This window comes from Mobula birostris, chromosome 6 (assembly GCF_030028105.1).
Source record: "Mobula birostris isolate sMobBir1 chromosome 6, sMobBir1.hap1, whole genome shotgun sequence".
NCBI classification, from domain to species: domain Eukaryota; kingdom Metazoa; phylum Chordata; class Chondrichthyes; order Myliobatiformes; family Myliobatidae; genus Mobula; species Mobula birostris.
In genome coordinates, this window is record NC_092375.1 from 142,704,954 (window position 1) to 142,722,966 (window position 18,013).

At 40.1% G+C, this 18,013-nt stretch overlaps 1 protein-coding gene across 5 annotated transcripts in view; it reads right to left on the reverse strand.

Annotated features, from left to right (window-relative positions):
• Window positions 1-18,013, reverse strand: part of iqca1 (IQ motif containing with AAA domain 1) — a 192,034-nt gene that overhangs the window by 43,547 nt on the left and 130,474 nt on the right. For 4 of the 5 annotated variants that reach the window (XM_072259600.1, XM_072259599.1, XM_072259603.1 and 1 more), the window contains exons 13-14: window positions 15,734-15,816; window positions 13,039-13,146 (exon numbers count right to left, since the gene is read on the reverse strand). In XM_072259600.1, the coding sequence (XP_072115701.1) occupies window positions 13,039-13,146; window positions 15,734-15,816 (191 nt within the window). The remainder of the gene's footprint in view (window positions 1-13,038; window positions 13,147-15,733; window positions 15,817-18,013) is intronic. The other variant, XM_072259601.1, reaches the window with a different exon arrangement.

The window sequence follows — 18,013 nt, forward strand, 5'->3', positions numbered from 1 at the left end:
TTGCAACACACCAATATCGCTGAATCAATGGGAGCCCTGGGCTTGTTTTCCTGCAACAAGACGCTCCCAACGAGTGGTGATGGGAGACAGTGATTCTCGAAGGGGGTTCTTTATGTCCAGTCTATTCCGCAATTTAGTTTTCATTGCATTTATCACAGAAAACTCCGCTTCACAGCGATATGATGTTGGAAATGGAAGCAACGCTTTCAGTGCTTTCGTGGCTATCTCAAGATATTCAGCCTGACTTTGATCCAGAATGTCGGAAGAGATGTTATATCAAACATACTTTTCAGCCCACTGTCACTTGCAAGCTCAAGGAGTTCATCTTTTTCCCGCGCTGACATGGAAGATTCACCGGAAACATTCACAAAAGGGTCACGGACCCATTCCTTTGCACGTCTTGGGTCATTTGCGTCTTGGGTCACTGATGACCTCGCGTGCATTAAAGTTCAACTGTGGGCGTGACGGAATGAAGAAAGGTGCAGCTGACTCATATCGTTTCATATCGCCAAAACGTATCGTTTCATCGCGCCCCAGTAGCAAATGCTTTGTGGCCCAGTACCGGTCCACGGCCCAGTGGTTGGGGACCGCTGATCTACACAGTCAAGTCATGTAATTGGGTTGCATACTTCACTGAGATCACTGCTCAATTGTCTAAAATTAACACAGTATCGATTGATCTGCTTAATATGCACATGAAATTTTAGTGATAATACATGAGAAACCGTAGATGCTGGAAATCTGAAGCAACACACACAAAATGCTGTAAGCATTTAGGTAAGGCAGCATTTATGGTAGAAAATAAATAATTGACATTTCAGACTGAGACCTTTCAGATACAAGGGCACCCATATCCCTCTGAGCACCAACACATTTCAAATGAAAATTATTGTTTAGAAAAAATTGCTGGGATGGACAGAATGAATTGAATGACATTGCATTGACAAAGAGTGGTATAATTTTCCACCCTGTATTGTAATGGATGCTAAAATACAAATGACTTTTCAACCTGCACCTGTTGGGGTGTTCAGTCAGGCCATCAAACAGAATATCTTGCCAGGGAAAAGCACTAATCTGGATGATTTCTTCCATATGTTCTTTTTGTTATTTGTCCTACCTTCCCAAAAAAATACAGGAGTTGTGACATGGGAGCTTTGGAGTATGTTGTTTTTACAACTAGAGAATCCATTTGTTTTTCATTATTCATCAAGGCAGCTTTAAGGCTTAAACCACTCTTCTTCTTGAATTTTATTTGAGATAGCATATAGGAGACTCCAACTGGATTGGACATTGGACTGTGATGGAAGAGTAGCCAATGTTCCCACTCAAAGTCAATACACGTACAGTTTGTGAAAAATTTGGATTAGGTATTGCCTCACATCCAGATAAGCATGAAACAAAGTCATTTTTGGAGTTCTGCTGGATGCTTCTCTGTAACCTAACAATAAGTAGATCAAAACAGATTTGCTGTTTTTTTTCTTATGATATGTCAATTCTCCATTGACTTTTTGAACTGAAATGATCAGAAAGTGCAAAATGTACTGGCTGTTTTCCATATAATATAGCTGGTATTACCAACGGAGACACTGTGGGATAATATAGCTGGTATTACCAATGCAGACACTGTGGGATATCCAACTGTGAATTATGAATGAATTATTAGCATGCTTTCTGCCAAAGCCATTGTGTGTCATGATTGGTTTCTGTTAATTGTGAATTGCTAACACTGAGAGCAGGGACTGGGAATTAACCATTCCCATTTTAAACTGTCTTAGTATCCACTTACTGGATGCTTAGCAAACAGCTGCAGTATCTTATGTTAAAGAAGATTACAATACAGAACTAAAGTGAATGAAAAACATTTTCACTAGAAATCCAACATTGAATGAAGATAACAGGGAATTTTGAAAAAAGTAAGTAAATGCAAGTGATACTAATAAATTACTTAATTCTCAATAACACCATGGTAGAAACCTATTCCACTTGCACTACTATAACCATTTACTTAAAAGGGCCTCCGCTGTTCGGGGTTGACCGTAGATATTGCGTCCCAGCAGGCTACATGATACGCAAGCCAGGGCTGTGCGATATGGAGAGCAAGCTGTTGCCTGTGCAGCATACACTCTCTCTCCACACAGCTGAAGAACCAAAGGGATGGCAGAGACCGATACAATGTGGCACCAGTGGTGTCACAGGAGCTGCGAGTCAATATTGAACTCAACATAGGACTGCTTTAGTGACTACAGCTCTGGATTTTTCCACAGGGTTTACTCCCGAAGCCTTCCCCATAAGTGGGTATAGCTGCAAGGCAGAGGAGGTTTGAGATCAGAGTTTTCCTTCTTCTAGATGACAAGCCCCACCTACCTGAAGTGACTGGTTTTAATGTGCCTTTTCCCCTTCTCCTGTCAGTAGAAATGTTTCCACTGGCTTAGTAGCTAAGCCACACGTGAAGGCCTGAAGCTATTTTTGACTGTCAGAGGCTATTTGAGATACATCCCATTGGGAACATTTAATAGGTAGTGGAAGCTGATCCCCACTACCACCTCCAGCTATGACAGCCTTAAAGAACCATTACATTTTTACTATTTTCCTCCTAAAATCAGTCAAAACTTCTCCAAGTTTCTCCAATGTTTGAGTTGTTAAACAAGATAAAAAGTAACTATGAGGGAAGGTAAAAGATCATAACGTGAAGAATGACTTTATAAAACTTCTTCAAACATATGGGTATTGATGGGATTATTGTCCATCCCTATCTGATCGAGGAAGGAGGTAAAAGTCAACCGCACTGCAGTCACATGTAGACTAGAATGAAACACTTCCTTCTCCAAAGGGTGTTAGTGGATCAAATGGATCCTTATGAAATCATTAATTTAATATTTCTTTTTAAACAACGATACCAGTTACTTTAAATTAAAGTCCCCAGCTGATGTGATAGAATCTCCGCATCAAATGCCGAAAACTCCGGTTGCTACTCCAACAGCTTAACCTTTGCATCAGCTTATTCACTGAAACATAAAGTATGGTCAGAAAAATGACGAAGACTGTCATCATTGGTAAAGAAGGTTGAGAATATCAAAATAATCATACTCATCAACAATATTAGGACAGGTGTCTAAAATTTAGATCAACAAATTTGGCTTTAAGAAACAACTTATTGGTTGATATGGAACTAGAGAGCTGGATAAGTTTGCAAGACGTATTACAGAGCATAAGGCATTACTCTGTGCATTAATAGTAGAGTACTACTCTTCAGCAAACAAGTACATTATGGACTCTCGAACAAAGCAAAAGGTTTGAAAGTACAAGCTGTATTTCTGAATTGTCATGTCATCTAAAAATACCTCTAATTCAAAGAAATAGGGGTATAAAGAAAATTCAATGCTCCCCTTTGGACTTAGGTTGCAAAAACCGTTAATGCCCCTCCTCCCCTTTGTACCCCATTCCTTATTTATTTTATTTTTTATTTTTTCCCTTTTTCCTCTCTCTCTCTTTTCTCCCTCTGTCCCTCTCCTTGCCTGCTCTCCATCCTCTAGGCTCCCTCCCTTTCTTTCTCCTTAGGCCTCCCGTCCCATGATCCTCTCCCTTCTCCAGCCTTGTATCCCTTTTGCCAATCAACTTTCCAGCTCTTGGCTCCATCCCTCCCCCTCCTGTCTTCTCCTATCATTTCGGATCTCCCCTTCCCCCTCCCACTTTCAAGACTCTTACTAACTCTTCCTTCTGTTAGTCCTGACGAAGGGTTTCGGCCCAAAACGTCGACTGTACTTCTTCCTACAGATGCTGCCTGGCCTGCTGCGTTCACCAGCATTTTTTGTGTGTGTTGCTTGAATTTCCAGCATCTGCAGATTTCCTCGTGTTTGCATTTTTAAAATTCCTGCCAGTGTTTTTTTTTCCAATCAATTCTGGCTCCAATCAATTCCACTCTCATGCCTCTGTAATTACCTTTACTCCACTGTAATACTGATACATCTAACTTTAGCTTTCCTTCTCAAATTTCAGGGTGAACTTGATATTGTGATCACTTGCCCCTAAGGGTTCTTTTACCTTAATGTCTCTAATCAATTTTGGTTCATATTCTGGTCCCAATCCACATGTGTCAGATCCTTTCCAAGACCATCAAAATTGACCTTTCTCCAATTTAAAATCTCAGCCTGAGAAGCAGACATATCCTTTTCCACAATTATCTTACAACTGATGACATTAGGATCATTACATGCAAAGGATTCCCCTGAACAAACTTCAGTCACCTGCACTGTCTTATTCCCTAATAGATCTTGTATCGCATCCCTCTATGTACTGATTAAGGAAAATCCTGAACAGATTTGACAAGGCCTTTCCCACCCAGCCCTTTTACAGTATGAGAGTTCCAGTCAATATGTGGAAAGTGAAAATCAACTACTATCTCAACTTTGTGTTTCTTGCAACAGGCTGCAGTCTCTCTATACGGCTCCACTGCTGAGTGGCCTATTAATGAGGTTATACCTTTCTTACTCCTCAGTTCTACCCATTTAGCCTCACTAGATGAGCTCTCCAGTCTGTCCTGTCTGAGCACTGCCATGACAATTTCCCTGACTAGTAATGCCATCTCTCCCTCCTTGGATACAGCTACCTCCCTGTATATCCTGCCTCATCCGCTGCTAGAACCTGCATTACTTGCGGGTGTGGTCATCAGGAAGACTAGTGGCCCCCCCTTACTTCCCACATCCCACAAAAGGAGCATTCCACTATCCTGCTTGGCATCCCCACTTCTCTGAATGTGCAAAAAAGAAAGAATAAATAATGAATGAAAATCTACCTACAGCCTACACCTCTCCTTGCCGAAGCCTCAATGAGAGAAACCCTCAACTCCCCACTCTAACACTGGCCTACTCACACAATGTCCACTCTATTTAAACCTAACTTCTTTTTATTGGATCTTGCCGTGCCTAATTATGCGCAATCCATTCTCTCCTTGGGAAATGTGGCACACAAAATATGCTTATTGCCCCCACTTGTTTCTTTTAAAACTTTGTTTCCCTCTGCACAATTCAATGTCCCCTCAGGGACTGTTTTCCAAAAATATAATTAATTCATATTAGAATTTCAGATCAGTGAGTCAATGAGTACATAGTCAGGGAAGGAAATCTATATCATATCAAAGGTATTAACTTTGTTATTTTTAAACAGTCATCAAAAGTTCCAACAATTCAGTCCAAGACCTTGAAAACAGCATTTCCCACAACCCCAGGAACCTTTAAAGCAAATGTATTGAAGTCTCATGGAACTACATATATTCAACTATATTACATATTATAAACAATGGCAAAAATAAACTGCATAAATGTGTGGCTCTTTTTCTAGCTGACTTTCTTTCCTTGTTTCTACTTTTCAGAAGATGACCGCTTGTGCTGTGTCAGAGTTCCCTGGACACAAATGGATGTCTGAATTATTACTGAAACATGCTTAGTGTGCAGTTAAGACGATCCGGGTATTCCCCAACCAGAAACCTTGGATGAATTATGAGGTCAAGTCCCTTTTAAAGGCTAGAGCTGCGGCTTTTAGGTCCGGGGGTACCAGTCGCTACACGGAATCCAGGCGTGAACTCCCGAAAGCCATTAAGGGCACCAAGAGGCAATATCGAGCCAAGTTGGAAGCCCAGGCTAACCAGAGGGATGCCAGTAGACTATGCCAGGGTCTAAATGAGATCACTGGGCACAAAGAAAAGGCTGGGAATATCAATAACTGTGGCACTTCTCTTCCTGACAAACTTAACGTATTCTACGCAAGATTCGAACAGAAGAGGAGTGTCCCGCTCCCTCCGGATGAACCGGACCTGGTGGCATTGAGATTCATCGTCACCGAGGAGGACGTTAGAAGGGCCTTCCTGAAGATAAATCCAAGGAAGGCGACGGGCCCAGATGGCGTCCCAGGACAGGTTCTCCGGGCCTGTGCAAGCGAGCTATCTGGAGTGTTTGCTGACATCTTCAACTGCTCCTTGCTTCAGTCTAAGATCCCCTCGTGTTTTAAGAAGGCAACGATAATCCCAGCGCCAAAGAAGAGCAAGGTGGCATGCCTTAATGATTATCGACCTGTGGCTCTGACATCAATTGCTATGAAGTGCTTCGAGAGATTGGTTATGGCACACGTCAACAACAGCCTACCGGTCAACCTCGACGCTTTGCAATTCGCCTACCGGAGTAACAGGTCAATGGCAGATGTCATCTCTCTGGCCCTACATTCCTCCTTAGAGCACCTGGATAATAAAAATGCATACATAAGGCTCCTTTTCATTGACTACACCTCTGCCTTTAATACCATCATTCCAAATAAACTGATTCCTAAGCACCGGAACCTGGGCCTTAGCACTCAGATCTGCAGCTGGATCTTCAACTTCCTCACAGACAGGACCCAGGCTGTAAAAATAGGGGACAAGCTCTCCTCTACAATCACTCCGAGCACCAGTGCCCCACAAGGCTGTGTACTCAGCCCCCTGCTGTACTCACTGTACACCCATGATTGAGTAGCCAAGTTTCCATCAAACTCAATATATAAGTTTGCTGATGACACAACAATTGTAGGCCGTATCTCGGGTAATCATGAGTTTGAGTACAGAGAGGAAATTAAGAACCTGGTGGCATGGTGCGAAGACAATAACCTATCCCTGAATGTCAGCAAGACGAAGGAATTGGTTGTTGACTTCAGAAGGAGTAGCGGACCGCACAACCCAATTTACATCGGTGGTGCGCAAGTGGAACAGGTCAAGAGCGTTAAGTTCCTCAGGGTCAATATCACAAATGACCTGACTTGGTCCAACCAAGCAGAGTTCACTGCCAAGAAGGCCCACCAGCACCTTTACTTCCTGAGAAAACTAAAGAAATTTGGCCTGTCCGCTAAAGCCCTCACTAATTTTTATAGATGCACCGTAGGAAGCATTCTTCTAGGGCGCATCACAACTTGGTATGGAAGTTGACATCGTGAACACGGTGCAGCACATCACACAAACCAATCTTCTGTCCTTGGACTCACTTTACACCGCACGCTGTCGGAGCAGTTCTGCCAGGATAATCAAGAACACACAATCAACACACTTTTTGTCCCTTTTCCCTCTCGGAGAAGGCTCAGGAGCTTGAAGACTCGTACGGCCATATTTGGGAACAGCTTCTTTCCAACTGTGATAAGACTGCTGAACGGATCCCGACCCGGATCTGGGCCGTACCCTCCAAATATCCGGGCCTGCTTCTCGGTTTTTTTTGCACTACCTTACTTTCCATTTTTCTATTTTCTATTCATGATTTATAATTTATTTTTTAAAAATATTTATTAATGTTCACTATTTTTAATATTTTAATATTTAGTATTTGTAATCCAGGGAGCAGGAAGCGCAGAATCAAATATCGCTGTGATGATTGTACGTTCTAGTATCAATTGTTTGGCGATAATAAAGTGTAAAGTATAAGTATTTGAGGTGTGGTTGGGAGAAATAAATCTAATCAAAGCCACGTCTATCTACATTTAGTTCTGCTATGGTTAACTTGCCAAGCATGGCTTTATCGTAATGAAACAACCAGCACAAGGAATTTACATTCCTTACCCAATCTGAGCGCATTAAAATTTCTACTCACATTGCTGTTTTCTTTTGACTGGCTAACTTAATAATATGGGAAGTGTTACTTTCCCAATGTTCTCCTCTTTAAAGGTAAACTATGAAGGTTTACAGTTGTACAACTACCAATTTTCCTTTTGCACACTGTTCAAATGCTGTTTGGTCATGTAGAATTGGGATGAGAAGTGACTTCATTCACACAGAGAGCAGTAAATGGTTAGAATTTCTTCTCGGGGAGAGGCAGGAAGCTTAGTCATTGAGTGTATTCAGGATGAAAATGAAAGGAGTTTTGGATGTGACTTGAGTCAGGGGATGATGGGTTAATGTAGGAAAGGGACATAGAGATACATGATCAACCATGGTCTTACTGAATGGGTGAGCAGGGATAGGAGGTCAAATGGCCCTACCTGCTTCTATTATTTGTTCTTACTTTTCATGCTTCAGTATAGCCAGTGACTATTAGCAGTTTCTTTATCCACGAGTAGATTCATAACTGAGCCTTCCTCTCTAAATATGCAGATTTTGCAGAAGGATGGCAATTAGGAACAGAAAATTCATTCTTTTTAGCTTATATGAATTGAAATCTGATGTATTGCTTGAATTGCCACTCCTAATTCACTGATGTACAGTAACTAAGCAATCCAGAAACTAGTTGGTAAAGAAGAACCTAATTCTATAAAAATGTTTTCTGTTGAAATGATCTGGTTACAGAGCTCTGATCTATTTGCTACTATGTTTAATACTGAGGTGAATGTGCAGGGCTGGCATCTGCCAAATCCTTTCTCCAGAAAGTCGACAATTCTTGTCAGTGCTTATCAGTCACACCAAACTGTTGTAGACCCTATGCTGTAATATTTTATTTCTACTGGATATAACTTGGTAAAAAGGAAAAAAAAAAGAAAAAATCTTTGTTAAATTATAATTAATTGTGATCATTGGAGTATTAATGCCTAAAATTACAAAGTCAGGCCAACATTTCTACGTAGCAACTCCTTAAGGCAGGAATTCAAGCTTCAAGAAGAAATTCAAAAAGTTAAAATATTTACATACAATGCTCTATGAATTCAGAATTTTGGTTGAACAGCTTCTATAAAGCATTACACATTGAGGGAAAGCTCATAAACTAAAGAAAAAGTACAATGAAATATCTAATGAATAAATAGTTTTCACGAAAGGCCTCTGGGAATGGTTCCATTGATGCAAATATGCACTAAAATTGGGTCTGTTATAGGAAGGACCATGGCTTGCACTACATGGTGTAGAAACTGAAATATAGATGAATTTCTACAGATGGCTAAAGTACATTTGAGAAAGATGCTCAACAGTCCTCCTTATCTGATGGTGTTTGCAGGTTTTTGTGAGCTCAAATAAGTACAAGTGATTAAAGCTGCTCCCACTATGTCTCTTGGGGTGAACAAGTGGTTGAGATCACATTCATTGTGCCTTTAAATGGAGGCAGTTCATACAGCTATTCAGGGAATAGTTTTTACCCTCCAAGGAGCAAATTGAGGCAAACTCAGTACTTGCTTTTCTGTAAAAGAAAGGAGATTGATCCCTGCCATCCCTCCCCACTCCTAGCCTTATCGGTTAAGTTATTTGGTCATGTAAATTGCCCTGTGATAATGTTAGGGTTAATTGGATTTGTCAGGGATTGCTTGGGTGGTGTCGCTCAAAGGGCAGGAAGAGTCTACTTGATGCTGTATCGCTAAATAAATAAATAATCATTCACCTTCCATGGCAGAAAAGACATCTCTCCATTTATTTAGGGTGCCACAGTAGCCTAGCAGTTGGCATGACACTAGTATAGCTTGGGCATCCTGGAGTTCAGAGTTCAATTGCATTGAATTCAATTCAGAGTTCATTCTGTAAGGAGTCTCTGTACGTCCTCCCCATGGAACAAGTGGGTTTTCTCCAGGTCCTCTGGTTTCCTCCCACAGTCCAAAGACATACTGGGTAGGTTAATTGGTCATTGTAAATTGTCCTGTGATTAGGTAGGATTAATTGGGTTTGTCAGGGGTAGTTGGGGCAGCGTGGCTCAAAGGGCCAGAAGGACCTACACCTCACTGTATTGCTAACTAAATAAATGAATGAATGGATAAAACAATTAATCAATAAACAAACAAATAATCAGGCACCTCCTTTCCTGAAGTTGGATACAATTTTTTGAGGTCCTCTGGCACTTCATCAAAACTCATAATCTATTGAGAAGCAGAAATCTTTACTTTGCTGTATGCTTCTGACTAAAGATTTATCCTAGATCAGGCACCTCAATGAACTGCAGAAATACTACTAATACTGTCTCTAAAACTCCTCCAATCTACTGGCAGGATCTTAACTGACATTATCATCTTGTCCCAGGCCAAAATCTCTTGTGCTCAAGTTCTAATTACACTCACCAAGTTCCAATGGACAGGTAAGTATAGTTACTGATGCCTGATCTAGAATCAGGCACTGTAAAGCCAGAGATTTCAGGTGTACAGAACAAAAGATTCTCCACTTTTCCCAAAGCCCCCTTGACAAAGTGCAATACCCTCATCGAGATGGAAATCACAGCTCAAAATGTAGAAGGAACTTTCAGAATGACTTTAAGGAACCTGAGTCTTATCACTGCAAACATATAGACGCCCAATGAAAAAGTTGAAAGCAATGCACAACCCACAACCCATGTTTCAAACACCTTCTGCCCCACCTGTGGTAGAGTCTGCAGGTTCATCTTTAGCTGGGCTTCAACTTTATAAAAAGTTGGTCAGAGCTCATTGGAGTACTTCAAGCATTTCTGATTGCCACATGATAAGAACAATGTGATAGCACTAGAGAAGGTTAAGAGAAATTGCACCTTGGATGAAATGTTTCAGTTAAGAGGAAAGACTGGAGAGGCTAGGTCTGTTTTTCTTGGAGCAGAGGTTAAGAGGGACGTGAATATGGCTTACAAAATTATGTGTGGTCTAGATAGTAAATGGTAGATTAGTAGTATATCTCAGAAAATTTTCCCCTTATCAGAGGAGAATTAAACTTAAGGACACACACTTTTAAAGTAAAAGGCAAGAGATTTAAATGGAGTCGGAGGGGTCCTTTTCACCCAGAAAGCGCGAATACCTGCAATGCACTGTCTTAAAGAAGTGTTTAAATGGGTACATAAATTATCTACACGTAGAAGGCTATGGGCTAAGTGCTAAAAGGTGGAAGTATATGGATGAGTACTTACTGATCACTGTGGACACAATGGACTGAATGGCCTGTTTCCATGCTCTATGAACATTGCAGGAGAACCTGCACGACAGAACTGTACTGCCTCCAAACTGCCACAGCCACGGACAGTTAAATTTGGATAGCACGTTTTGACCTCGTTATTGACCTTGACATACAGTCAAACACTTGGGTAAACCTCTAAACTCAAAATCTACTGTGCTTAGGATCTGCTTTCAATCTTGCACAGACAGAAGGAAGCAACAGTGTGCTATGGGAATGGCAGCTTTCCAACAGGTCTTTAATGTACTCTGAGGAATCTTGTTTTTGCATCATACAGCTTAATTTAAAACGGAATGTAAGGCACACAATAGAGTTCAAATTGTTTCTCAAAGCTCAAGTTTACCACCAAGCTTTTCATTAATTTCCTCTCATTTACTTACAGACATATACTTTGCTTGGCTATGTTCTTCATTAAAATGGCATACCTAGAAATCATGTTGTTTAGTGCTGCCTATTAAATGCCACATGATTGATATTTGATCTTCCTTAAAGTAACTGAATATGCGATTAGTTCTAGAATCAGAATCTGTTTTATCACTGTCTTACATGATATGAAATTTGTTTTGTAGCAGCAATACAATGAAATTGCACTAAACACCAAACTGGGCCAGGTTCTTTTGGTTTCAATTCACATTGGCTCATCTGTTGGTTTGTCAGCATCAAATGTACAACTTATGATGCCAAGCATTGGGCAACAATTTTTAACTCCCTTGCAACATAAATTGGAACTGCAGAATTTCTTGTGTCAATAAAATGATTCTTGTTGGACATTCACAAAAACACAAGGGACATTACAAGTTTGATTCTTTACTTGGTAGCATTCAAAGTGCATTTCAAAAGGTAGCTCCAACACTCGGTGAAGACTGCTCATACAATAGTTCAACAGTTGCATTTAATATCAGAGAAATTGGGACAATGTACAACCTGAAATTCTTGTTATTCACAGACATGCCCCAAAGAATGAGTGACAGTCAAAATGTTAGAACCCTAAAGCTCCCCCACTCCCCCATCCACTCGCAAGCAGCAGCAAAGCAAGAACATGTTTCAAAGAGCTCAGTTCTTGCTCAAAGTGACAATGAAAATCTATGTAGAATAGAACTAATGTCAAAATAGTTATTTTTGACTCATTGATCATCCCACAAGTAGCACAAATATGTGGTTGATATGGCAGGCAACTTCAAGAGGACAACCTAACTGGCAGAAGATGCAGGTGCTAGTTTCCAACGTTCCCTCTAATTTTTCTTTTTACAGCTGCGCAGACCAACCATTGCTCTAAGCAGGAAAATTTTACATGGTCTGAAAACTGCATGGCGCTTTAACATTATAAAAAAGAAAATTCCAGCTGCGCGGCAACAGAGGCTATGTGCACGGGAGCATTTCAGTTACTGTGTGGTCGTGCATCCGCGTAGCTTAGCGGGAATAGTGTTAGTCACCAAGGAGATTGTGGCTTTCAGGGTTGGGTTTTCAAATGCCGTGCAACGAAGTGGTGGAAGTTGCATTATAATGATGCTGCTGTTGGGTCTTCAGAAGATCTCAATTCAACAATATATTTTGAAGTGGAAACCAAAAAGACAGTTGAGGCCCAAAGGTCGAAACTCCGGGGTCAGCGTGTCCCAAGATCAGAGGCCTGACGTCTGTGAGTATAGGGCCATGGACTGGAGGTCAGAGATGGACAGGCAGCCTGTCCTGCGTTTGGAGGCTTGTCTGTGTGTGACAGCGGGTGGGAAATGGGCTTGTTTTGCTGTTGTTTTGTTTTGTAGTTGTGTTACTGTTGTTGCTGCTTGTGTTGTTCTGATGAACATGGTGGGCATGTTATGTTGGCAGCAGAATGGTGACACTTGCAGAGGTACATTCTTGGTTGTGTTGCTTGTTGACGCAAACAACACATTTCACTATAGGTTTTGTATACTCTATGTAATAAATAAATAATTCTGAATCTGATATCCAATATCTAATCTCCCAATCTTCTTGGAGAAACTGATTTGGGACAACCGAATTGTTTTGGATTATATAAGTAAACAGGATCATTTGTGTCATTTGGCCAGTGTTAATATAACTATATAGACACTTATTGCATTAAAACAGAATCATTCAGACTTCCTTTCTGACAGATTACAAATACAGATCTACGTGTTTATTGATTGAGTTCTTCCACGTTTAAATATTAAGCATATTCAATCAAAGTCTTATTTGTCATATCAGGCCCTTACCCAAGGGAAGAATCCCATACAATGTGATCAGTTGCTTCACATCCAAGAGGGAAGGCATAGGCTCGATATCTGTTTGCCGTAGTGTGGTCCCCAGGTAGTTGTACTCACCTACACGTGAAACAAGAAGTAGGGAACTAACCATGAAGATTGGATCAAATAAATCATTTTGTCAGTTTGTCATCATGCTTTCCTTAGGTTCTTATTTGAGATATTAAGTGGTCTAATACCACATTTGAACTGAAGCATCTTTCATACCAGCTACTTAATAAACTAATTTTGTATGCTCTACTGAATATTTGCACTTAAGATAAAACATAAGGCTGAAAAAAATCATCCAATTTGTTAAAGATTAGCTTTATTTGTCACATGTACACTCAAAGGAGCAGTAAAATGCATTGTTTGCATCAGATACTTGCTGGGCAGCACACAAGTATTGCCACGCTTCCAGCACCAATATAGTATACCCACCCTAACCCTAACTCTAACTCACGAACCCTGACTGTGCATCTGTGGAATGTGGGAGGAAACCAAAGCACCCAGAGGAAACTGTCATCACAGGAAAAGCATACAAGCTCCCAATTGGCAATGGTGGGAATTGAAATCTAATCCTACAGCTCGCGCTGTAAAGCGTTGCGTTAAATCTAGTAATCAATTCCATGGACTTGCACTTAAATCTATGAGAGATGTACTCAAGGGAATAGCTTTATTTCCATGGCATTAATTTTATTAAGCTAAGCAGTCAGTTGGCCCAAGTGGATATTGGCTTATACCGTATGTTGTCTTTGACAAGATCTTGAGTACCTACAGCAAAATTTCTAAATCAAACTGAACCTGAGCAATGCAGTTCAGTATCATAAGCTCTAAATTGTTACCAGTGTATTTCGCTGCTGCACAGGTGTGTGCTATAGGCTTCCCTCATATAATAAATGGAATTCAATAAAATGACAACATTAGTTAGTCTCCGCACTCTGAACCCAAGAGCTCTGCAAATCGAACACAGAACTATGAGGTCATCATAATTTCTCCAGAGTGTTTACACATTTTACCACATGCAGGATAAAGAATATATATATGGGGTAAAATGTGTAAACACTCAGAAGAATTATGCTTTTTACTTCCTTCTTCTCAATCTTCTATTGTCTGTTTGATGCCAACATTGTTTCTGGATCCAAAAATAATGGGGAAGGATTGTGTGTAAGTCTAGCCAGGTAGGGGTGGGGTTGGAGGACAAAGTCACAAGTGTCTGGAACATTGGTGGAGGAAGAGCATACCAGGGAATCACAGAAGGAGTGGTCCTTGCAGAAGGAGGAAAGGAATGGGGAGAAGTCACAGCTAGTGATGGGATTTTGTTACAGCTGGTCAAAGTGACAAGGGATGATGTGCACAATATGGAAGCTAATAGGCTGAAAGGTGAGGACTAGTGTGATTCAGTTATACTGCACTGAAAAAGGCTCTTTGGCCCAACTTGTCCAAGCTGATTAAGTTGCCTAATTGAACTGGTCCTGTTTGCTTGCATTTAGCCAATGTCCATTTAAACTATTCTTATCCACATTCCTGTCCAGAGTTTTGAGGGGAGATTTGATAGAGGTATACAAAATTATGAAGGCTATACATAGGGAAAATGCAATCAGACTTTTTCCACTGAGGTTAGGTGAGACTACAACTAGAGATCATGGGTTAAAGGTGAAAGGTAAAATGTTTAAGGGGAACATGAGGAGGAACTTCACTTCCAGTGTGGAAAGAGCTGCCAGCACAAGTGCTGAATGCAGGTTCAATTTCAACATTTGAGAAATTTGAATAGGTATGTAGCTCCCCGGCCACCCTTAGGGTCACTCGGCTCGCTGTCGTCTAGGGAAACAGCCCTTGGCCCCGCCAAACTGGGTAATTAGTTTGTGTGGATGCTGTGTGATGTACCCCACCTCGCCCAAATAACAGACGATACACCAGTTACGATTAAATGATTTACAGTTTATAGATATTACTGGAACTATATAATTAATAGAGAATAAAATATAAAAGGAAAATAAAAGGCACCACACTTATCAAAGTTCAATCTCTTCGTGCACAAACAGTTGGAGCTCAGGACCCTTCTTCTTTGCCCTGCAACTCCTTGGACCACCTCGACCGGCCGCCTGGGACCAACAACGGTGGTCGACCAGATGCTCCACACAAGTCCGTCTCCGTCTCCTCTCCTCGCCGAACGCCCCGCTCGGGGTCCGACCCCGTTAGCAGACTCACAGCACCTGGCCCATCCTCTGTCTCTCTCTCTCCCGCCTTCTCCCCAAAACCCCGTGCATACAGTATCTTCAAATACACCAAAAACATAACAACTATCCCAATTGGTTCATAACTTATTCTTATCACACTCCTAACCCAAAACGAGCTGCTAGCGCAAAAAACTTTCTCAGCATTTAACATAACAAAGAAGCATTCCCAAGTACAACAAAACAAAGAAGCCATTTTAATTAGCCTACGCAATAACATAAGAAACGAAACCCCCTTACAGTAAATGAATGGGAGGAGCATGGAGGGCTATGGTCTGGGTGCGGGTCAATGGGACTAGGCAGATAAATAGTTAGACATAGACCATGTGGACGGAAGGGCCTGCTTCTGTGCTGTAGTGTTCTAGGACTCTATCACCTTATGCTTCTCATTTGCAAACCATTTTGTGAAAGTGGAAACAATTTCTTCATACCTTTAAAATCAGAAAGTTGGATATTCTTCGGCTTTATGAGCAGACCTTCACGAACTAGTTCTTCATAGAGGGAATCAATTGTCCTATATGAAATGAATGTTGTCATCAGTGCTTTTATATGCTTATATCAGAATTACAATTTTTTTTTGTCCATTGTTTCCTGCAAATTTGCCATCTTTTGTTTAATTATGCTGTGCAAGTGATCCAGACTATTAACTAAAATGATGAGAAATATATCAGATAACTTTTGAAAATAATGGGTTGAATGATACCTTTCAGTGTTGGAACATTTACAAACCATGCATTTCTCTTATGACAAAATATTATTGGAATTTTTAAATCACTGAATCAAACAGATGTGTCCTTTCTCTCCAGTTGTGACAATCTTTCAATAGCAATCTCAATGTCATAACTCTGTTGCTTACGTTATTCACTTAGACAAAAATGTAAGAAAAATTTGCACAACATAGTCTTTATAATAATTTCCTTATTGTTTATCTGCTGAGGAACCTTCTGAATGAATAACCTAGAGTACTGGCTCTTTGGGTTATACTGAAGCTGTCATGTAGTATGATACTCTTTCTTACATCCCTAAGTAATTTTGTGTCCTTAATATTTATATGCTAATTTATTTTAACATTTGAAGCATAATATCTGTGATGGAACTATTTTCAGATAATTTCAATGTCTATACATTATTTATTTCTTTTTAAACTTAAAGAATTATTTTAGAATTCAACAGGATAAAAAAATTCATGGTACTGAAGCAGTTGCATCAATTCTTTTTTCTTTTGTAATTATAATTAATTTTTGGGAATGAATGTAAATCAGCTGTCAAATTTGAAACTAAATAAACTCAGCTAATTAGTTCACAATATAAATCAAACAATGAGACATCCTGGAAATACTTTAAACAATTGTAAAATGCCTTTGGCTTAGATATTGAAGTGATTGAAATTTTAATCATATTTCCTTTGGCTTTTAAAGCAAAGCTTTGATTTTGACTTTAAAGTTCAACATTGTTCTGTTTAAAAACATAGTTCTGTTTGTTCAACATCTGATTCCCTCTATATAGAATATGCAATAATTCATCAGTCAAAATGTCGCCAAGTTTCACCAAGACAGGAGTAATTTAAAAATATGCAATGTGTCCATGATGTATTGAAAATTCACAATTACACTTGGTGTGTTGATTGTTGATTCTGAATAAATGTGCTATGACATTACATCTACACATTGTAGCCTTGGTCGTTGTCATCTTCTTCTTCTTCTATTTCCGGCTGCTTAGACGCATCTAGGCGTATTACAGCCCTCCGCAGGATGTATAATTAATTATATAACTTTAAGGAACTCAAATTCTCGAATACAACCTAGTCTCACGTATAAACTGAATGATAGACTCTTCAATCAGATGTTGATTCACTTGACGTCCAAACAAAGATTGAATAGAAAACCAAAATAAACTTAAGCCAGATAGCCTCTTGAACAGCATGCTTCTTTCAATTTTGTATCGATTACAGCTCAGCAAAACATGCTGGACTGTCTCTGGACTACCACAGTCACATAATCCAATAGGATGTTTTCCAATTATCTTTAAATAATAGTTTAGCCCACAATGCCCCAACCTAAGTCTTGAAAATTTCACCATATCTCTACAACTTAAAAGGTAGAGACCTTTTTAACTAGTGGGTGACTAGAAAAATAAGGCCTGCCCCTTAATTCATTTTTCCAATCCTCCTGCCACTTCTTCGCTATACCTTTTTTAATCCGACTTCTCAATTCTGCTCTGCCTCAGGGAACTCTAACTTCTACTTGCCTACTCTGTAAGGAAGACTTTACAATGCCATCCACAATTTCATTTCCCTCCACCCCAGCAAGCCCAGGTATCCATGTAAATCTGACTTCACAACCCATCTTCCCTACTCTAAACAAAACTAAGAGAATTTCAATAACTATGTCAGGACGAGCTTTTGATTTACTCCCTTTTATAGACTCTAAGGCAGCAGCAGAATCCGAACAGATGATAACCCTGCATGGTCGAGAGTCTTCTATCCACCATAAGGCCCAGAGGATTGCTAATAGTTCTGTTGTAAAGACAGAAACACCATCTGAAACCCGGTGACCAATCTTAACTCCAAGTTGAGACACATACATCCCAAATCCTGCCCTACTGCTCTCTGGGTCCACTGAGCCATCAGTAAAAATCTTCAGATAAGATCCTCATTTATTATTTAAATATTCATTTGTGATCAACACTGATGAAATTGCACTGCTTCCTTT